This window comes from Centrocercus urophasianus, unplaced genomic scaffold (assembly GCF_019232065.1).
Source record: "Centrocercus urophasianus isolate 14NV4802_14NV808 unplaced genomic scaffold, USGS_Curo_1.0 seq_31, whole genome shotgun sequence".
Lineage (NCBI taxonomy): Eukaryota > Metazoa > Chordata > Aves > Galliformes > Phasianidae > Centrocercus > Centrocercus urophasianus.
This window is the reverse complement of record NW_024884878.1, coordinates 1263749-1286514: the sequence shown is the minus strand read 5'-3', so window position 1 is coordinate 1286514 and position 22766 is coordinate 1263749. Positions and strand designations below refer to the sequence as shown.

The 22766-nt window shown below is 40.5% G+C and overlaps 1 protein-coding gene across 5 annotated transcripts in view; it reads right to left on the bottom strand.

Moving 5' to 3' along the window:
* Positions 1–8813: 8813 nt before the first annotated feature.
* ZNF608 (zinc finger protein 608) overlaps positions 8814–22766 on the bottom strand; it is an 89656-nt gene continuing 75703 nt past the window's right edge. For 2 of the 5 annotated variants that reach the window (XM_042829529.1, XM_042829531.1), the window contains 7 exons: positions 20139–20226; positions 17190–19638; positions 14987–15404; positions 14227–14399; positions 13156–13309; positions 11856–11915; positions 9253–10907 (listed from right to left, as the gene is read on the bottom strand). In XM_042829529.1, coding sequence (XP_042685463.1) covers positions 10771–10907; positions 11856–11915; positions 13156–13309; positions 14227–14399; positions 14987–15404; positions 17190–19638; positions 20139–20226 — 3479 coding nt within the window. In that variant the 3' untranslated portion in view covers positions 9253–10770. The other 3 variants (XM_042829532.1, XM_042829533.1, XM_042829534.1) reach the window with 3 other exon arrangements.

Genomic DNA, 22766 nt, shown 5'->3' with positions numbered 1-22766 from the left:
GTTCTCTGATGTCAAGAGCTGTTAGCAAGCTCTCTGGCTCTTGATCCAGTGGAGAAGTCTTGTTGTCCAATTAAGCTGCCCCAATAGCTACAGGTTTCAGTTCTGGAAAAGACTGAGTCATGGAGGGAAACATCCCTTTGCCCACCAGCTTTGGAGAAAGCAGTCCATAATGCTCCTGGAGGGAGTCTTTGGCATGCAGCGCCCAGTAGCTGTCTGCCTGCTGGATCACGCCATGTGAATACTGAGTCTTGAGCAACATAGCAAAGGAGAGCATTGCACCAAAAACTTGGACCTTTGTTCAGCTTTTGTGGTTGAAACCCTGTTCCATTCTGGATATACTCCTCTTGGCTCTATTTAGCTGAAATTCATACAACCCTCAGTGCATCTAGGATTGGACTATTTCCTCTTTTCTCTCTTCCAAGACAAGCACTGTTCTACAAAAAGAAGCAGCTTGTTTCTAAAAGTAGGCTAGCAAATAGCTGGAATCACTGGGCAAAAGAAGCACTCTTCATGTACAGAGCAGCTCATTTGCTTGGGTGGTTAAGTAAGAAAATAGGTACGTGCCTACATTTGGAATTTTTGGCCTGCAGTCCTGAACTGAGCCCTTGTTCAATCCTTATCAACTTGTGTTGTAAACAAAAAATAACAACAAAAATCACTGCTGCAACTTCACAGTTAGCTAAGCTCAGTAAAGTGAAGCAGGTATCTTCTTAGTATTTCTTAATGCTGCACAGACGTATGCATGAAAGGAAAGAAAGATCCCCAGAAGCCGTGCCAATCTCATTTGAACATTAGGTTATTCACTTTCCCAACTAATCAATAATTGTTATAATTAAAATTGATAGCTGCAAATAACATGACAGAGCACTGCTGCCAGCATACCATTGTGTATTTGGCTTGGGAAGATAGGCAGTAGCGTGAACACTTATTTTCCAATTTGCTTTTAGCTGTGTGCAAATTGCTTTAGCTGTATCCAGCTGATTTAGACCTTGCCTAGAGGTACACTAGATTAATTGGGAGCCATACATTCATTGCTTACAGAATGGACTCTATAATTGGTTAAATTTGTTAGTGCCAGTTAGAAAATAACTATATAGTTCTGCTTTTTAGTTGTCCTTTCATTACCCTTTCAGGAAAGGGGAAGAACAATTATAACCTTTCAGATGATCAAGACTGCTTTTAAGTTATTATGTAAAACTGCCAGTGTGTCTACAGTCAATATATTATGCAAGCAAACATTAGTGTGAATATGGTATTGTTTTTTTCAGGACTGAAAAGCTCTTCAGCATGCACAAGAGGGATTTTTTTTTTTTTGCCCTTGTTGTGACTGAAATTTAGATAACGAAACCATTATGTTGTTACTACTCAACAGTTTTCAAAAATAAACCTTCCTTCTTTTGCTATGTCTGAACTAGCTTATTATAAAAGAGCAGAAATATTCGCTGATGCTTGTTGGCACCCAGAAGCATTAAAAATAATGCCCATAACTTTTCTTAAATCCAGACTGTCCTGTGCCTTGTGTCATGGTAATAAAGCCACGTTAAACCTACAGCTAAACATATAAATACCTCTGAAACAGAATAATTTGAGACTATTCATTCTTGTGACTACTGGCAGATCTAGAAGTCAATAGCTGCTACCTAGGCTTATGTCAGTTTACCACGTTATTCATGGCTTTACACTTCTAAGAACACAAATGAAATACAGCCACTTCTCTTTACTACAGCTGTGGTCTCTGGAGACATTCTGCACTGCGCTTGTGGTGCAGAGCACGATGCAGTTGCACATATAGGGCCTTACAGAAGCCCCAGTCACCCCACTGCTGTGAGGGGAATAGATGTGATTACACTCACAGCTGCCTTTAGGCTGTTTGCCTTTTTGACTGTTTAGGACATACACAAGAGGAGAGCCTGACACAACTCTCATTTACAGTTCCTGTGATTAAACTATACGTAGCCCTTCCCTTGCATATAACGTTTGAGTCTGTTGCAATTAAACTACAGACAGATGCTTCAAAGACCTATAATTTCATAAGAACTTGTAAATAGCCATAGGAGAGATAGCCTAGTAGTGACTTCATATAGGAAAATACTAAGAAGTTCACTAATTATTGAACATATGAAATTCCAAATAGGCGAGAAAGCCATTAAAAACTTGTCTTTACTAGCTGCACTTGCCCCAGAATAACTCGTCCTGCAAGCCTCTTTTCCTTGGTGATTAGCTAGCAATTTACTCCTGATGGTGTTAGAACAGAGAATTCAATTGTTGATTCAAGAACAGCATCCAACCTTGATGCTATCACTAGGGACTAAGGGACAGTAAATATAACCACAAACAGTCTAGAAAGGGGTGTGGGTGTGAGAAAGGGCAAGTGGCAAAGTGGTCCTGCACTGCTCTAAGCTGCCCTGATAAATCCCTCCCACTCTCCCCCCTCCAGAACCAATTCCATATGCTTGCGTTACACTGATCCATCATCCACTGCAATGTGCTTGCTGTCATCCACACAGCAAAGTGTTTCATCCTGTGGCCTTTGAACTGCCACTGGGCACCATTGGAAAGAGCCTGGTTCTGTCAAATACCGTGATAGGTAGGTAATATGAGAGTGTGATACAAATTTTGAAAACATATGAAAAGCTGTCCTGAAGATTTCAGCTGGGAACTCCCTTATCTATGTTGCATGCTGTTTGAAAATGCAGCAGCCAAAATAAAAGATCTAGTAAGAACAAAACTATGATTTCCCACTGAGAAAAATACTCAAGATGGATCCGTACAATGTGTACCAGCCAATTAATGAGAGAAGATATAGGCCCTTCTTACTGATGGCTAGTAATCTAATACTGCCATTTCATGTGCCCCAAAAGAATATGAGAATTGATCTACTTAACAAGAAAACAGAGAACCAAAGCTTTCAATTTACTGCCACAACTGGGAGTGCAAATGCAGAAATACACCTCTGATTTGACGGATAGTCTCCTAGCTGACAATATTCTACTCTGCAATTATATTCCCTTTCTCTGTAGAACAGTAACTCCTGTCTTCACACGGCAGACGAAGAGACCTGTCCTTGGTGTATAGCAGTTCAAAGATAAGAGAAATCACATTCTCTTGGAAATAGGGGAATTGCATATTTATTAGAGATGTGACAAGCATAGTGTCTTCTATAGACTAAGTTGTCATGGCCATGCTTGAGCTTGCAGGCTACTTCATGCTTTATGCTGCTTCATCTTCTGTAAGTTGTTTGGACTCAGTAAGTTCCACCACTTGTGGCATAACAAACATTGTGTCTCTTGCTGCTGCAGACCCGTGATACTGAAGAAATCAAATTGTACTGAGATGACAACTCATGAGCCAGCAGCAACTTGTAAGCATACAGCAGCTGCCTGAGCATTCACGACAGTCCAACTGTATCTGAAGACGTACGTTCTATGTTAGCTGTGGGAAGCCATCTGTCCAGCACCAGAGTTTTATGCACCAGAGCACTGCAATTCACAGTATCAGTGTTTTCTAACTACACCCCAGGTTGGTTAGTGACTTACGTAGTGCCATTGTTCTTTATTCTGTTTGGGTGATCTTGCTGGACCTGTGACCCTCCAAATCCTCCTGTTTCAGTAGAGTTTAACACTGGAATCTGTAGGGCAGATTCAGCAGTTTTTGGCTTGGTGACTTCTGTGTCAAAGTGTCCTGTCCTGCCTAACCACCAGGACAAGCCTTTAATAGTTCCCTTCCCTCTCTGTATGTAACTCAAATGATCTACTTAGGTTTGGTATCAGCAGTGCTGCAGGGGTTCTGTGAGCAGGGCCCAGCACTGTCCCATGTCAGATCAGAGACATCTTCAACTGCTCCAGAAAAGACCCAGTGTTGCCAGAGCTGGGCCATGAGCAGTGCTGACTGCACTCTTGAACAGCAGGTTTAGGAAAGGAAAAGTTGTCACTCGACAGCAGCTGGGAGAGAACAGCGAGCTGTGTGAGAGAAGCAGCTCCTGTGTGCTCTGAGGATGGGGCAGGAGGATGAGATATGCTCCAACAACTGAGCAGCAGCTCTCTGCAGCCCGTGGGCACTGCATGGAGTGCATCTCCACACGTGGACATGGAGGAGCCCCTGATGCAGGTGTGGATGTGGCCTGGAGGAGGTACAGCTGTGGGTACCACACAGAAGCAGCCCTGGGCTGGAGCTGCAGCCCAGGCAGAGCGGCCCATGGGGCAGCACGAGGGCTGGGGGAGCAGTGCCTGAAGAGTAGCACGGTGCAGAAGTGGTGCTTGGAGAGCTGCTGCCTGGGGGGCTTATGCAGGATCAGATTGGGAAGGATGGCATCAATGGGAGGGACCCACGTGCAGCAGGGGCGGAGAGTGACCGTGGAGAGGTGCAGGGATAGAGTGTTATCGGCTGACCACAGCAGCCACTGTCCACTGTTCCTCTGTGGCATTTGTGGGGAGATGAACAAAGAATATGGATGGAAAGATGGTGGTTCAGTTTGTTTGCTTTTAGTTCTCATTGCTCTGGCCTGTTATTAGTTGGCAACAAATTGCTTCAGTGTCTTATGCTACACTTCTTTTGCCCATGACAGCAACTGGGGAACAATCTCCCTGTCCTTCTCCTTCAGCCTTTTTTACTATTTTCTCCCCCTGCTCTTTGAGGAAAGGGAATGAGAAAATGTTATGTTGGTGCTGAACTACTCATCAACATTAAATTACAATACATAAAATGTAAAATGGCCATCTGACATCAGTAAGTCACAAGACATCTACAGAGGATGAGGATTTTGGCAAACTCTCTATTAGAGGAAACCAATTCATTTGAAAGTAGGAAGATCATTAAGGGGCTCAGCAGATACTCGAGGCAAAGCCTGGTATTAAATTGTTACATCCCAAAGCAAGGCATGGAAAACATATTGTGTCACTGACATTTTAATGACCTTTCTGTCTGGAGCTCTGCTTAAAAGATCAGCAGCTTGATGGGGCTTATCACTGCAAACACTTAAAACTGACCTGGAGACAGAGGTAGGGAAAGGTGAGGAGAAAAGGAATTACAAAAGCCTTGCTCTTGCATGCAGAAGCAATGGAAAAGCAGAACTGTCAGGCCATCCCTACAGTCCTTCTAGTCCTTGATCTGCTTCCTTCTGCTGTCACCAAGGAAACACAGATACTCAAAGGAATAAGGTAGGCAGATGTCTGAAGGCCAGCACAGCAGAATGAAGACTTATCAAGTAGAAACCGGTTCTGTTCAAGAAAATTACTCAATCTCAGCACGCATATTAAAGGCCAGTTCTTTTTAAAACTAAGTGCAAATCCTGTCCCTTTCAGTCATTCATGAGGCATGGAGGAGAGGAAAATCTTCCCTTCCTCCCTCAAGTTATTTCTAGTGTCACGTGGACAAAAGTTTTATAAATGCAAACTGCAGCAAGTACTACCTAGGAGGTTCTCTGATCAGAAAACTCTGGAGCTATTTATCTTTATTTATTTATTTCCACTGTTTTGACTTTCACTGGGCTAATTAAGAAAATATTAACAAGGGTTCGACTGAAGCACATCTCCTGCATACTCTTCTATTAGAAATAGTTCCAAAACAAGTCTTGCAGCAGCAAACTGCAGGTCCTTGGTTTACCACATTCAGGTTGGGGCAGGGGCTCCTTGGGACTGTCCTGGTCCCATCCATCCTCTCCAGCCAAGGACTGCAACCATTTACTCTATCTGTCAACATGCATACCTTGAAATTTGTGTTCAGGGTTTAAACAGGCTTTCAGAGAATTGTTGCTTCCTCAGTTCTTTTTTCATCGGGTGCTACTATACTACTCAGTTTCACAAACCAACCCTGAAGCATTATGCTGAAAACTACAAACAAGCACAGTTCTACATCAGCAAATTCAAATGATGGAAATCACATAACTAACACACACCATTATACCACCTCAAAATATTTCACAAAGCTGCTGAAAACACTATGTAGCTACTGAAACAGAACTAGTTATCACCTTAATCTATAGCAGTTCATCTGTCTATAATAACATCTGCTTTCAAAGTTCCCAGAGCACTTCTTTACGACATTACAGTGGATAACAACTTTTCTACATGATAAATATTGTCAGTGGCAAGTAATAATTACCTGTGCAAAATCATTGAGTTTGCTCATTTATCAGCCTAGATAAGAAGTTTAAGAGTTGAGAACACTATTTAGCTGGTTGCAATTCCTAAGAGTCGCTATAAGGATTTTAATGGTTTCCTACAACCATCAAACTACCTTAAAATGGTTAAGAAGGTGAAAAATAGTGTCTTTGAAAAGCTTTCCCCTCCCTCAGAATAACAGACTCAACTGCTAAAAGACACTGGATAGGTTAGAAAGGACTTTGTGTGCACTATGGTAAGGCAGAAAATGGTCTCTGGATCAGTAAAGGTGTCCTGAAACTGAGCTGAAAAACACATACAGGTTATTAGACTTCTTTTGTTTTCCAGTTTCCATGAAAAACAGACTTTCTAAATCTCATGCTTTAAAGAAAGCAGTGAAGAACATAACAAAAATGACCTGGGGTTTTTCCATTTAAACTGAAGCAGATAGTTTATGCTGCTTCTGCGAGTCAAATATGACTTCTCTGGAATGATATACTCATGCATTTCTCCGTAAAAGTAACCAGTAGGACTTGCTCAAAAACAAAAATCAAAAAAACTTAAAGAAAAGGCTAAAACTATGTGAAGTTAGGAAATGCTGATGTAAGTAAAACCATCAAAGAAAATCATAATTCATGGTGATTTTACGGAGCGTTGATATAGCAAGATACGTAAAAGATTAAAACTGAAACAAATGAAGAAAACAATTTTCCTTCTAAATAAAAGCAAAGCTGGTTCATTAAGCAATGACTGTATACCTCCATTTCTCTCTGATTACACCATCAAATTGCTTCTATGGGCTTGATATTTTTTCCTAGTTCCTGTGTTATTAGATGATTTCAAAATTCCTTTTAAAACTGTTATGTCTTTTGTTAGTTAATAATGGTCTAAAAATGTCCTTGTTAATAATGGTCTGCTCTAGCTACTCAGGAGAACTTACACTATCATCTATGTTATATTAAAATCATCCATTGCTATTATTCAGAAGGAGCTATAAATAAGACCTGTTCTATATGACGGTGAAACAAGACTATCCACAATACTTCAGGCTGAAGAGAAACAGGATGCATTAACACAGCATAAGATATGTTTAAAAACACAGCTCAGAAAGGGAGGTTGATAAAAGGAAAGAGGCAGAGAAGTAATCAAGGTTTGAGATCATAAATCTACGTGGGTTTTTAGCTATACAAACAGGAAGACTGAGTTTTGATGGTACTGAATGGATGAAAGCTTAAGAGCTTGTTAAGTGGTCAAGCAGGGAGAAGAGTAGGAGAGAGGTGTGAAAGAGCAAGAGAGCTCTTACATGGCAAACCATTATTTAGTGAGATATTCTGAGGCAGAACGATGAGGACAGTACATTTGTTAGCTGTGATCAATCAGTGGCAAGATTGTGATGCCAGTAGGAAATAAGCACTAGATTTCTTGCATGATTCTTTCACCCTCCCTGATAACAGCCAGGCTGAGGAACTGCAGAAATGCACTTCTGAAACTCTTTTTTTATGCCAGTTTTTGTACTATCAGCAGTACATGGTACATTCTAGTACGGATTCATGTGTTCTCTCATCTCACACCTACTGAAGGCACATGCACTGCCAGCATTTGTTGGAGACTTATGACCCAGTGATTACATCCACGCAACACACCCTTCAGAAGCAAGGGATGCAGGAAACAGCACAGAATTAGTTCTGTAAGTTCTTAAGTGTTCCCCAAGGCCACATACAAAACTGGAAAAATGTTTCTCTTGAGCCCCATTTTCAATAGTTTAGCTAGGACAGCCATCCAATTGTCTTTTAGATCTCCATCCTATTTCAGCCTCCAGAATTGCAAGACTGATCAAAAGCAACAACAAAACAAAACAACCTACCGCCTCTTGATTCACATCTGTTTTTTCCCAGTGCAAGCATCACAGGCAATAGCTCCCTGGCTGGGCTTTGTGGGTTGGTGTGGTGGGCTCCCACTGACGAGACGTTTCATTCCTCTAGCTGCATGGCATGGACAGATTAGAAACTCAGAGAAGTAAGTGTAATATCAAAGCCCTAGTTCACCTCTAAGAGATGTCTGGCAACATTTTGATGAAAGACAGAGTAGGTTCATTGATAGTAGGTGCTATAAGAGCAGAGCAGTAGGGTTGTTAGTTGCAAGTCACAAGGAGTGCAAGCCCTGCCCGAGGTACATGTAGATCTGTACCACACTGCTTCAGATGCCCTTTGCCAGCTATCAGCTTCTGCAGCCCTTAGTTCCCAGGTTTGTAAACTGCCTTCCTCATATTACTGTTTAATTCTGCTCATCATTTGGGTATACAGGGATTAGATGATTACAGCAGTTGCATGTCAAGCTTGGACACGTAGCTGAACAGCTTTTGGCTTTGAGGAGTACTGAACCAGTTACATAGCTTTTAAGGAAGTGGAAAGCATTAAATCAAAAGGAAAGTTATGAAGATAGAGGGAAAAAATTAACCTTAGTGGAGGAAGACAATAAATGGCAATGACCATAAGCCTCTCTTACAGATTTCAAGGACATAATAAAGCTATAACATTAAATATTATTTTAGCTGCTGCTTACCCTGTGTCAATCAGAGTAATTCATTCCAGTTACCTACAACACAATATTAAGCCACACCAAATCAAAATTACAGATGGTGTGAATTTGTAAGATCTGTTTTGCTGCAGAAGCATTAGCAGTCTAGACAGAAAAGAAATCAATGGCATATCTCAGTACAAAAGCCACCTAGGCTTTTAATATAGAAGTCATAAGGCACTTATTTTTCAGGAGTTCTGTATTCACAATATCCCCATCTCCAAAAAAAGCACCCTTTTCTGCCCATTTCTGATGAAACTAGTTTGTGGTATGTCAGCACTGTGAGCCTTATGAACGTGTTCAGAACAAGATGTAAGTTAGCCACAGACAAATAATGTATATTAAAAATCAACAAGCCTTACTACTAGCCACTAAGTGAACTGATTTTACGCCTACAAAAATAAAACAATTATAGCAATATGAATGGCAGATTCATCATAGCAATATAAAAACTCCAAGTGTGCTTGTCTGCTGAGGACCTTTAATTCATCCATCTGTATTAAGTATTCACAAGGCGGGAGAAATGGAATGGACTTCATAAACAGCTCTAACTTCCATTAATTCACCCTGCCAAAAAAAAACCAAAACAATATTAAACTTTAAAAAATAGTTTCAACAAGTGATACAACTGGGATATGTAGGAAAGGATAGAATTTAAAGCCTCAAAAACCTGACCAGTAAATCTGACTTTTTTTTTCAAGTTACAATTAGTGTCTTCGTAATCCTGTGTACTGTGTTTAGTGCAATATAACAACATAGGCGATATGGCCACAAAATACATTTATTTTGTGGTAATACAGGTACCAATGGTTAAGCACAGCAATGGCCTTTTTCTTTTAAGCTATATGTTCTCCATTTTTGTGCACCTGCTTATTTTTGAGGGCAATACAGATATCACACAAAAATCACCTGTATTTTATAGTAACACAGCTGTGCTAAAAAAGGCAAACCTGTAGTGCCTTTTCAAGTACCACAAATGCCACCTGAGTCTACCATGGGCCTCTTCCAAGCCTTCTGGGGTCAACAGAAAGCGGTCTGCTGCTTGGGTCCCACATTGCCCCTGGGAGAAGACAGCACTGCAGGCCCAGCAAGGAAGGCAGAGAATCGCTGCTGGGCACACTGGTAACTGAGTCCCAGGGAATGCTTCTGAGACACAGACTAGGAGTTGTGTGGCAACTTCAGGCTCTGCTACCTACGCCTACAACACACATTTTTGAAGTGGCCCATAGACACCAAGAAAGTACAAAAACAACTTTTTTTCTTTATTCTGATTGCCAAATTATTTAAGGCAGGTATAAAAATGAAAGCATTCAATATACATTTTACATAAAATAAACTAGATTACAGCATAAAACAAGTAACCAGGCAATGGCATTAAAGTCTCTCTTCTAAAACTGGATAATTGTAAACATTAAAAAAAAGACTGCAGGACTATTCAAGTAATAGAACAATCACAGATGTCTTCTGTTATGCAGGCTATTGGTTATCTGCCATTCAAGATTATCAAAAAAGACATTTCATTATTCACAGATGCTCATTATTTTCCATTTAAAAATTTTACATTATGTACAACACAGTTTTTGTGGTACTAAGATCCCCATGCCTTCCAAAGGTATATTTTTCACAATACACAATTACAATGAAACAGCGAATACAGTAACATTTTACACTGATGCATCTTAATAGAAGCCACCAAATAGACATCTACATTGTACCAAAGTGTCATCACAGTTAGCCTCTCTGAGAGCTTGTGGGAAATATCAGAAGGGTACGCAAGGTTCAGGCACACTGATACATAACATTATTTATTTACAATTTAAAGGAAAAAAAAAAAAAGGAAACAGAAGAAGAGAAAAGAAACAAACAACCTTTTGTGGTTAACACTTTCTAAACATGACAAATACATTTCTCCTTTTACTAGGTGGTTTGCAACTTAGCAGCAGACCCTGTGTGTGAGCCTGGTTATTGATACAAAAAAAGTAAAGAATATATATATATTTTTATATATATATGTATATATATATACGCATATATATATATAAAAACAGAAGTCTAATTACAGCAACATTTGTTACTCTGTGATAAAATCTGCAATTTACAAAAATGAAATGACTGGTTTTTGCCTGCCATTAAGGCATCTCAAATTAACACCATGGAACTGATGTCTGTAATAAAGCGCTTCCTCATGTGATCCAGTCACATGACAATGTACATCTCCAAACTCATCATTCTCTGAAAAGAGAAAGAAGAACGTTTTAGTATGTGCTGTTCTTTTTTCCTAACATTTTCTGCACCTCGGATAAACTGTGAAACGAAATCTGCACAGCACTCTCAAACCCAAGCAGGAAAGACATCCAAGCCACGTCCTCTTCCTTCCCCTGCCAGGAACATATTAGCAGGTAAAAAGCACTAACACTGAAACCCTAGTGTGCACCAGACCTTTCTGACCTAGCAACCTTTCTTATTCAAATAATTTCAGCTGAGAGCTTTACACGCCCATTTGCGTTCAGAGTCAGCTTTCAGAAAGACAACCATAACCACAGAACTTTATAGTACTAATACTAATAAATCAAACTTTAAGACTTAACAGGGCAGCAACGAGAGAGCCCTGTTTGTGGTGCTTTGTGCTTTGCAGCTGAAATGGGATCATTATTGTACAGAAAAGTCTCTTCCTTCTTGAAAAATAAGGATGACACTTGGAGAGTAAACTTTACTGAAAACCTAGAGGCAAAACTCTCTGATAGTAAAATCAGCCAAACCAGATAAGATAGACTCTTAAAGTTTTCCTCACAGGACACAGATGTAACTGAACATGAAGTTTTAATCCCTTTTAATAAACAAATAAATACATACATAAAAGTGGATTTTAACTTATAATTTCAGAATCGCTTACTTTATCTTAACAATACCAATACTTGTAATTTATGGAAAATCTCAGAAGGCAGACTACTTGTTCCCTGTTCATCAACTACCTTATAATTAAAAGGCAAAACAGGACAAAATGTGACCTCAATGAGAATAAAACTATGATTATCCCAGAGCTCCAGCCTTATTTCCTCCTCACACAAGGAAGTTCAAACCATCAGGTTATAAAATCTATTGTTTGCTTTCTCCTCTCTGTGTTAAGATATATAACTTAAGATTTACTGGCTATTTACCTTCTTTGTGCAGGAAACATACCAGATGCAGATGCCTGCGCAGCCACCTGCTGAGTGGCAACAAGGGCAGCAGAGGTCAATCCTGAGGGAAAGAAGAAATGAAGGAATGTTGATGTACTTCTGGTTTTAATGGGTCTTTGTGAGAAAAAGTAGGAAGTATCGCTAAGGCAAACAAACAGAAAGCACCATTAAGAAATGGCGTGGTGTCAATATTACACCAATGGCAAATGTTTCAGGCAATAGCATTAAGGAAGCCTGGCTAGTATGATCTATGTGCCTTCTTCTAAGTATACTGAAATGTCCTTAAGAGATATTTTACAAGAAAATACAACATTTCTACTGATTGTATTCATTTTCAAGTACTGCACTGCATGCTGCTAAATGGTTTGTATGAATTCCTAAGCAGTAAGCTCAGTAGAAGTAACAGGTACCAGGAAACAACAAGTAACAAAAGTCACCGTCAATTGCAGACACGACATGCCAGCTGCTCAGAATACAATGCTATCATAATGACTTCCCATTTTATAGTTTTCCTACTGAACAAGCATGATGCATCCCGTAGGCACATGGCATCACTGAATCAAACTGAGACACGTCAAGACTTTTACAAAGGAAAAATAGCTGCTGAGACACCAAGTGAACATAATGAATTAATGCTGTTTTAGCCAGCAATTGTGATAGCACGTACTTTGCTGCATGGGAGGAAACCTCCTTTTAATTCAACTAGAATCCAGACTCACTGAAAAACGGTCAGAGACTGAGACTAGAGAGAATGAATCATGTGTCACTGTGCTGCTTTTCCCTGATTGTAACTTTATGCGCTGCATCTGACAAAATACAAAGAGTTCTCTTTCAGACATTGGAATTATAACAAGCTCAAACCCTTGTGACTACAATGCCTTGTACATAAAATATCCTCATTATAAAAAGCTTTTGTCTTTGCTATACTTCTTCCGTTGCCTACACAATCCTAATTATATAAAAAGGAGATTGTTTGTTTTTCAGTGTCTTTCATCCAGTTAACGTCAGCTTGCAACAGTAATCAAGACATGCACACAAGTGACACAGCCTAACTGGTACATCTTTAATAAAATTCTAAGTAGCAGTCTTGGTAACAAAACCTGGTATCTCTTCAGGCATGAGGCTATTCATTTACTTTCAGTCCTAGTTGTGAGTTTCCAAACTTTCTTCTTAAATGTAATGCATTTTTGATTTAACAAGGGGATCTCTATTCAAAATGCTTCATGTAGGCATGACTTGCAATGTCAAAGCAACAACTTGACAAGGCAAATTAAACTCATCAGTCAAAACCTTCTGCTCACCTTGAAATGGGTCATATTGTCCAGGTATAAGCGGGTAACCCATTCCAACATGTGTGTGATGGTGTGTGTGGAGATGTCGCTGGCTAAAAGGTGAATGACGATCTCGTTCCCTTTCTGCTTCCCGTTCACGCTCAGCTGCCGATTTTTCCACGGGCTAGCAATAAAAGGTGGTAGAAAACTGATGTGAGATTAATTAATTATTATTATTATTTTTTTAAAGACGGAAATCTCAACAACAATTACAAAAAAGAAAACACTTGCCAACATTAAATGCCAAGGACCTTCTGCATTCAAATGGTGAAGCTAATAATTTAATGGATTATTGAACTCAATTCTAACATAAAGCTGGTGTATCTGCCCAACAGAAGAATTCAATGAGTGGAGATTCTGGCACAACAAACTGCAGGATGAAGTCACCATGCTGATTTCCATTTCACGTACCCATAAGCTTGGCTGACTTGCCAATGCATGAACAACCTACTTAAGCTGGTGAAAAACTGATGTAGAGACTTCTCAGCCCTCTAAGCACTCTAGGATCAAATCTGTCTGAATAGCTAGAAAGACCTTTTGAAAATAGAATGAAAGCCAGTGACTTGCTCACAATTAAAACCAGCACCAACTTGTCTGAAAGTCTTAAGTGTTTGTGCCAACATTGGAAATCTTCATAGATGAGGACTAATAATCTGCTGTTTGGAAGATATGGCTTCACGGCAAATACAAGCAGGGTATCTTACCAAATCCCACAGCTCAACTTCCCATTTCGTTTTCTGTTTCCAAACAGAAGCTTCCTACCAACTGCAATAAACTGTGCACCAGGAGGTATCTCTGAATCTAGGCTCCATATAAGTCCATTCATTTAAGTTAGGCAGACTCTGAGAACAAGAACCCTGTTACATGTGTCACTTCTAATTTACGTCACAGAAACATCATGACTTGAAACTGATTTTAAGCAGTAATACAAAGAAGCATTATGTATTCAATGCTTGATGCCAGATCGTATGCTTCTTAAAATGGTGTTCTTTAGACATCTCCAAATGCACCACTCCTGAATAACAACAGAGGAAGCCTTACAACAGGAGACTTGCTGCGATACTGGCTGGCATGCTGCTGGAGCAAATCCAGTGCTTTGGACTCAGTGGTTGATTTTGTGTTGATGCTTGGGCTGGTACTGACTTTCTCCGCCTCTTCTCTCCCTGACACCTTCCCATAAACTGGGTAATGAAATCCTGGAGAGAGATATGCCCCTGCAGGTAAACGAGAAATACAATATCAGGTTGCTGTTTTCACATTTTGGTTGCATTGATGTAGCAGAAGGGAATGCCAGGGGAGAGGGTAACATCAAGATCAGATCAAGGGGCTATCAGACAGAAGCTTTGCTCTTCTTCTTTTTTTTTTTTTTTTTTTTTTAATATCTACTTTATCCTGATGGCTGATTATGGAATGGAGATTATAAAGAAGGTTGAGCTGATAGCCATTTCATACATTTATGGGTCCTCTTTAAGTGAAAGAAGTAACTATTATGGTTTTGACTGTAAGTGCTTAGAATATTTTTATAGGCTATAACCTATCCATCAGTCTAACAGCAACAGCAGACAGTCAAGGATTGAGGAAACTCTGGCTGGAAACTGTGACAGTTCAAAAAAGGAACATTTTGTGTCAAATCTGTTTGATCTATAGAACTTTCCCAAGTGGAAGCACTAACAATACAAATGTCACCCACAAAGCTTCTGATTTACTTTAGCTACTATCAGAAATAATAAAATTCAAGCTTCACTACACTTTGAATGTGCAAATCTTAACGAGTACACAAGGCAAATTTCAGAATACATACCAGGATAGCTGTGCATTAGGACAGGAGAGACTGCTCGATAGGCTGGATGGTTGGGATCATACATCTGTGGATAAGGATAAGCATGCAAGTACTGGATATATGACTGATGCTGACTCATTGGTGAGGAAACTGCTACTCTAGCACCTCGAGAGTCCTTCCAATTTACAGGAGTCTTTCGATCATCATTTTTTATCTTGCTCTCATCCACTGATTGAGAATCAGAACGCTTGACCTCTTTAGGCTCCTCTTTAATGCTTGCTAATGAGACAGGAAGGTTAGGCAGGGAACTTTCCTTGTTAGGTGTTTTTCTAGGGCTGTCTTCTTTTAACTTTTTATCCCGATCAAGTTCTTCTGATTTTTGCTGATCAAGGTATTTAGGCTGATAGACATAATGATGCCATGTTCGTGTATCTGGATCCTAATATGGAGGAGAAGAAAATTTTGTTCTAAACTTGTATGTTGAAAAAAAATCAATATTGATATTCCTCACATTTCACTTAATGCACTTTTAACAACTAGTTTAATAACATATCCATATTACATAGAGATTTGCTTGCTACAGAGTGCCTTGAGCTCAGAGACAAACCAATATTCCCATGAAAGACTAAGAGGCTATTATCAAAATTTAATTCAACTGCTTCATTTTATATCCTTCTTCATGCCTTTAACTATTTTAATCATGAAATACGTATGCATTGTACCAAAGTTCTGAGACCATGCTATTCATAAAACATTTTAATTAAAGCCCACAGAGATATCTTCCCAGTAGAGAGCAAAAAATATCTGCGAACCACGAAATTAAAGCTGCCTAACGATACGTCAGAGCATTTAGATTACCTGGAACAATGAATGCGAAAAACAAATCTAGCTGAAAAGATGATTATGCTATCAGATATTGCAAACATTCATAAATCAGTCCAGGTCAGACACTTCAGCAGGCTTCTCTGGGTTGGCAGTCGTGTTTTAAGTTTGTAAAATTACACATGGATAAACATTCACAGTGTCAACACAGGGCTTAGGGTACATATACAGGGTATCACAAATGCATTTTTTGCTTAATATATTACATAAAACAGTTTATAGACACTTTGTAGAATTAAAAAGGTGACTTATTTACCAGACTACATAAAATCATCAGTACTGAACAATAATAGCAAGACTTTATTTTTTTTATTATTATTTTTTTTTTTAATGCAAAATATGGAACAGCTAAGTGCAAACACTGCTCTAACAGATACACATGCAATGAAAACATAAGCACAGAATTAGACGCTTGGACTGTCTGGTTCAAAAATTCATTTGAATCAGAAGAAATCTTCTTCTCAGGCCTGTGCCATCCCAGTTACTTTAGAGCTCTCCAACTCCCATTCACCTGACCCCACTGCATCTTGAAAGACAGACTGCTAGGGTGAAGTTTGGGTTGTATCATACCCCAGAACATGAAAGTGTTAAGCGCTGAGGCTTCAGTTCAGAACACAGAGTCAGTAACATTGCCTGGAATGAAGGAAATTTGACATCTAGGAAGGTCAGCATGAGCCACTGGATGAAATTCTGGTTCCACTGAAGTCAACAGCAAAACTATCACTGACTTCAATGGAGAAAGGATTTCATCCATTGTGTGGGTCCGTAGGGGTTTGAGGTTGGTTGAGGAGAGAAGGGGAACTAAACTGTTTCAAAAAGGTCACCTTGGGTTAAGATAACTAGCTGAGCTACAAGCCAACTCTTCAAAGAACCAGCTCACCCATCTTTTGTAAATGCCAACTGTCATTTAACAAAAAAAAAAAGAAAAAAAAAAAAAGGAAACACTTCAAACCATGTTTCAAATCTACTTCAAGTCCTCTCACAATGGAAGCTGCTTATGTTGCTTGAAATGTCTCATTTCTGAACTAAGCAAATTGCTTAGCTTTTACATCTAAAAGAGTAATCTAATTATTTTTATTCATGCATGTAATTTAAAATAGTCTGTTCAAGTCTTAAGTCTGGATCCTGTCACCACCTTGCTAGATCTTTTTTTCTCTTTTCAAGCAGCTCCACTGAAAGGTCTATTGGTCTATTCACAGACCACAGTACTATCCAGCATGAAAAAAGGATGGTGGAGCTCGCTTGACTGCAAAGGTAGAAGAACATGGCAAAATCAGGGATAAAATCCCACACATTTTAAGGACAAACCAAGACATTCTTGTTCCATTTCCTGTGATCTCACCTGTTTAAATCTTGTAGTTGGATCTACGCCCGTTTGCTTCATGGAGTCCATGACAGATTTCATCTCCACAGCCTCCTTTATGAGCTGATGGTTTTCCATTTGTTTGGCTTTGAAACTGTCAGACTGAAGCTGCTGCTGGTGATTGGAAAGGATCTGTGATTTGCTTGTCTCCTCACCTTTGCTAGGGACCAAAGACCCTATTTTAGTGTTATTTTTGCTCAACTCCGGAGTTGAAGGAGCCTTTGAAATAGTTGCAGACGGAATATTTTTCTGCTTATCATCCTTTCCAATTTCCTTCAACGGAGGTTCATTCTTCCTTTCACAGTCCCTCCCAGTCTGTACCAACTTCTGCTCTGCTAGCCGCTGGTCCTCATAATATTTTTCATACTGCTGTCTGTAAGCAGGGTTAGAGGCCATTAAGGACTTTTGGTCCATATAGAGCCCATAGGCATACTGTCCATAATAAAGTGACTGAGCAAGTGCAGGGTGTCTTTGTGTTATTACTGACTGATGTTGTGGCTGCAAATTAGAGGAACCACTTTCATTCTTCTTGGCTTCTGACGGTTCCCCCTTCTCCTTCTTTTCAGCCTCTTCATCTGCCTCTTTTTTGATCTTCAGTCCCTGTGGGGTACTGCAGTTTCCAGCTGCTGGGGCACTGACCTGTCCAGACTGCATGTAACTTGGAGAATAATAAGGATCGTAGCCATGGTAATAGGGAGAATGGGACTCTTTCGCTTGTGCCGACTGTGATGCGGTTGAAGAATGTACTTTTACAACACTGTCCTTATTAGAAATGATATCCGAAGGAGAGCTGGCCTTTGACCTCACACCCTCTGACCGGCTGTCAGAGCCACCATCATCAGCTGCATCAGAAATATCAGAGTAAGCAGGGCTGTTGGTTTTGGCAGCAGCGCTATCCGCACCATTTTGTGTTAACACATGCAGTGGCGCCATTGAAGATTGTCCATTCACCAAAGTGCTGCATTCCATCCTGGAGGCACTCCCTATAGAAGGGCTGGGCGCATTGTCTGTGAATGTGTAAACCTTATCAGCTTCAGCCTTAATACTTGCCATCCTGCTCTCTTGAGACTCAGAAAGTCCATTAGCTAACACTTCATTCTTATTGAGATGGTCCTTTAAAAAATGTCCAGATAAATCTTTCCCAGACCCTTTTGAATCCTCTAGCTTTCCCAGCTTAGAATCCATTTTAGGGCTTCCACTCTCTTTGCTTTCTTTGTCCTTTAGCTTACGCTTCTCCCTTTTCTTTTTGTCTTTGAGTGATGTGAGAGCTGGGTTTACAGTGCTTGGCTCTCCCATAATTGTGGGCTTTGGTTGAATAGGTTTTAGCGGAGGGCTCTTTGGTGTAGCCTGAACAACAGTAGTTGTTAGAGAGGGCAGTCCTGGTATTGTCCCTGTAGTGCTGGTTGTAAAGGCTGTAGAAGGTATAGCTATTAACTGGGGAGGAGCCGGTGCTGGCGTTGGGGCAATGGGCCGGGCTGTTTTCAGTTTGGAAATGTTTTTATCCACTTTGCAGTTATTAGCTTTCTTGCCTTTATCACTCAAACTCTTCTTGTCTATTAACCCTTCGGCCTCCAGTTTTGGCATTTCAGTTTGCAAATTGCCATCTGTTACAGAGCAATTATCCAGTGTGGCTGACATGTTAGAAATTACTGGAAGGCTGTTCAGTTCACTGTTCAGACCCTTCTTTTTGCCTGAATTCTTGCCAGTTTTGCAACTGATAACTGAACTGGTGCCATTGCTGGTCGGTTCCCTTTTTCCCTTGGGGGTTCCTGGGGTAGTAACAGAGGAAGGAGATGTTGGTGCTTTTAGTGGATCAAAGCCTGGCAAATTTGTGCTTGCTTCACTGCATTCAAGTGCCGCATTACTCAATGGTTCCTCACAGTCTGAAATTTTGTCCTCGCTGTCAGGCTCAAACTCCAGTTTGTTTTCTGGGTCTAAATGTGCATGAGCCTGATGGTATCGTAGTCCATTAATGTGCTTGTACTTTTTGTTGCAGTTGGGGTGAGGACAGTCAATCAGCACCGGAGAAGAGCAGCCTTGGTCCAAAAAAGTAGCCTCTGGTTTCCCCTGTGGGGTGGTTGGAGTGCTCCTGGAGTTAGTACGAACACGTTTTCCACACTTACTGTCCTCTGAACTGGAGTTTAAGTCTAGCTCCATAGGAGGCTTAGTTTTTCTCTTGTTTGTTGAAGAGGGGCTGGCTTTGACTTCATCCACAGAGCAATTTGGGGGTGTCCTGCGTCCACTTGAGTTAAGGCTACCCCTCCTTCCCTTTCCATTAGCACCACCTCGATTCTTACTCTGAAGTCCCCTAGACTCAGTGAAACTTGTATCATTTCCAGGTACAGCCACAGTTGCAGCAGACCTTGCCCGCTTCCCCCTACCCCTTCCTCCTCGCATTTCCAGGTCACTCGTTGGAGATTCACAAAACCTAAACGTAAACAAGAGCAGATGTCATCAGAAGGAGCTGTGAACTGAAGAGATATGTCAAAATAACACTGGTTCCCATAACAGAACTTTCATGACTTTCATGTGTATTAAAGGACAGATGTCTTTCCAAATAATAGTGTTGGAGTCTCAAAAAGAACGAGATTTAAAAAAAAAAAGACAATAATGGCAAAAAATTAGACTACCTAATTACAACGGAGAGAAAATTTTTCCAAACCTATGGAAATATACATATATTTATCTCCCTTTGCTTGAATCCCATGCATCTCCTACTCCCTCTCAAAAACACAAAACAAAAGCAAATAAAGCATCCCACCTGCAGGCCCTCAGTTTTCAGTGGAAAAGAGAGAATTACTCATTTCATGGCTGCATGTTCTCAATTATAACCATTTGGTTTTTATTATCTCTATACAGTCTCTCGACGGAAAGTGGGAGTGAAAACACATTCAGCAGAGAAAAAACACAATTAGAACAATTGCCTACCTGGGAGGGGCCCAGTCATGCTTTGTGCAGTCCAGCAGCGTTCCCACGTAAGTCTTGTTCCTCCACGTAACGTTTACCACCAGGACACCTGCCAGTGGGAGAAAAACAAAGTATTATCACAGCCAACATCACAACAACTGGAGTAGGATTTTTCTGTTTCATTTTGTTTTTCTTCCGATATTTTTCCTTCTCCACAAAGTCAGAGTTTTTTTCTTGTTTGCTTTCAAACACTGTGGTCTATACGCTTCCTCTTTCCTAGTTTCAGTGACCTCGAGGTGAAACCCACTGGAAAGAGAGCAAACAAAAAAGAACAAGAGCCTGCGTGCAAATATGTGTGTGTACGTATATGTGTATGAGAGTGTGCATGCCTGACTTTGTGTGCAACCAAGACAGAGCTGACAGAAGGAAATGTTTTTTGCCATGTCCTGCTGTAAAACGGCAACATTCACCTCTTAATTTTGCTGTTATTGCACATAATTGCTTTTGCTTGGCAGCCAGCCAGCATAAACTGAGCACCAGTCACAGTGTTTAAATCAGTAGGTGACCAAGGAGAATCTGCTATGCTTTGAACGATATGATAATGACGCTTCTATTTATTTGAAACTGCATACATCCAAACACACAAACATGTACACATACACATGTAAGCTCTCTTTAACAGACAGAAGCACCTATTATTTGCCTTGCCTTTTCATCTGTGAAAAGCAAGGGTCTACACTTGAAATCACAAGCATTTAGTGAGACTGAGAGAAAAAGCAATGAAGATATGTAGAAAGAGGTCTCTTTTAAATACATATATACTGTAATTTAATTGCTTCTCCATTTAAAATCCCTTTTAAATGCAAATACATCCGCCCACCTAGAGGTAATTGAATCTTGGATGATTTTCAAATTATCCCTTTAAAATGCCTGTGTGGTAAGGCTATCTTAAATGACCAAAAGATAAACGGGGGGGGGGGGGGTGGGAAAGTCATTTAAACGTTTCAGTCTCCTCTCCAACAGATAACTTATCTTGTTTATGGACTAGCTGACATAATGACCCCTTTAATTCATAACCACACATAAGCACTAGTCACCTCTTCTCTTTAGAACATACAGTGAAAGCACATGTATTTTACTTATCAAAGAAAGGCACAGAGCAAAACGTTTCTGACCTGTAAGAGGCATTAAGACACTAATTTGCAGCTGCCAGCCTTGTGACTTGTTTTTCCTTTACGCTTCCCCTCTTCTAACTCTAGCTTTTACATAACAGATATAATAATGGCATTGTGCCAAACATTTCCAGCCTGTCTGCTTGCTTTGTCTTAGCAGTCTGATTTCCAATTTTGCACACAAACTGTCCCTCTGTGCTGAGCCAAGGTAAAGTAAACATGCAGCTAGCAGCTTATTTCCTCAGGGGCCTTTTAACATCAAGGAAGCATTTGATGTGTTGTTAGTTGAGATACAAAGGAAGAAGGGATTTCCTTGAAAATTCTCTGCAGCAGATTTAGAAATCATTCCTCATGCGGTTTTCAGCCAGCCCTACAACAGGATGGCTGCAGGATTTTGCAGGCAAGGGTTCTTCAGGCCTGGATCGCTATCCAGGCACCTCGAAGACCTGGAAGGACTGTGGCCATACTGCTTTCTCTGCTCATGGCTTGGGCCAGGACTGCAGGAGGAAGTGGCCCCTGGCCTGCATTGCTGCCAGCTGTGGCATCTTGGTGATCTCTCTGGTGTGTTGGAGACCCAGTCATTGACAGAGATGCCTGCAGCCACATGGCTATGGTGCAGCCATCCCACACCATTCTGTCCCATTCCTGTGGCTTCTAGGAGGGAGTCAATGCTGCCTCAGTGCTAAGATGGATCACTTGGTCTGTCATCATTCTGCAGGGCTGGCACTACTATGTGCCTTGAAACCTGTTTGTATCAACACACCTCAGAGCCCCAAAGTGGAAATTGGGCTTTGCTATTGGAACAGTCCCATACTCAGCCCCCATAAGCCATCCACCTACCAGGAAAGGCGGCTTCACTGGCAGTCCTAGTGCTTTCCTTCCACACTAAATAAATCCCCATCTTCCTCAATATTTGTATTCTTGTCTCTCTCTTAATGTGTGCTATCTTTATACATTAATTTATTAACAGAGCTGAGTTAACTTTTAGTAGAAACTACACAGTCTGTTATCTGTTACTAGAAAAGAGACCGAAGGAGCAGATGTGGAGTAGGCATAATAATTAAACCCTGAAATCAATAAACATTTCAGTAATTCTTAAAAGACATTCAAGTGACCTCCAAGAGTAAGAAAGTCAATACCTCACAAGCAAACATAAATAAGTTCCTCTCTCACCGTCAGTTACACTTACCATCTCGTTAAGTTTGTTAGACTTAGTGAATGTCCCAGTACCTAAGTGCGAGGGAAGATTAATCCCCATGCTGTGTTAGAGTAACTGTGTTAGGGATTCAATTTCCTTTACCTAATGAACAGCACAGTACACAACCATAGGTAGGACTCCGCAGAACAGGTAGTGAAAGTAGTTCATTTAATCTTCTAAAGTTATCAAAGAAATGGGTCGAAAGAATAGAAGTAACATGAGAGGTAGGACTGACCCCGAAAGCAACACGCTACTGGCAGGTCTGTTAGACCAAAGCAC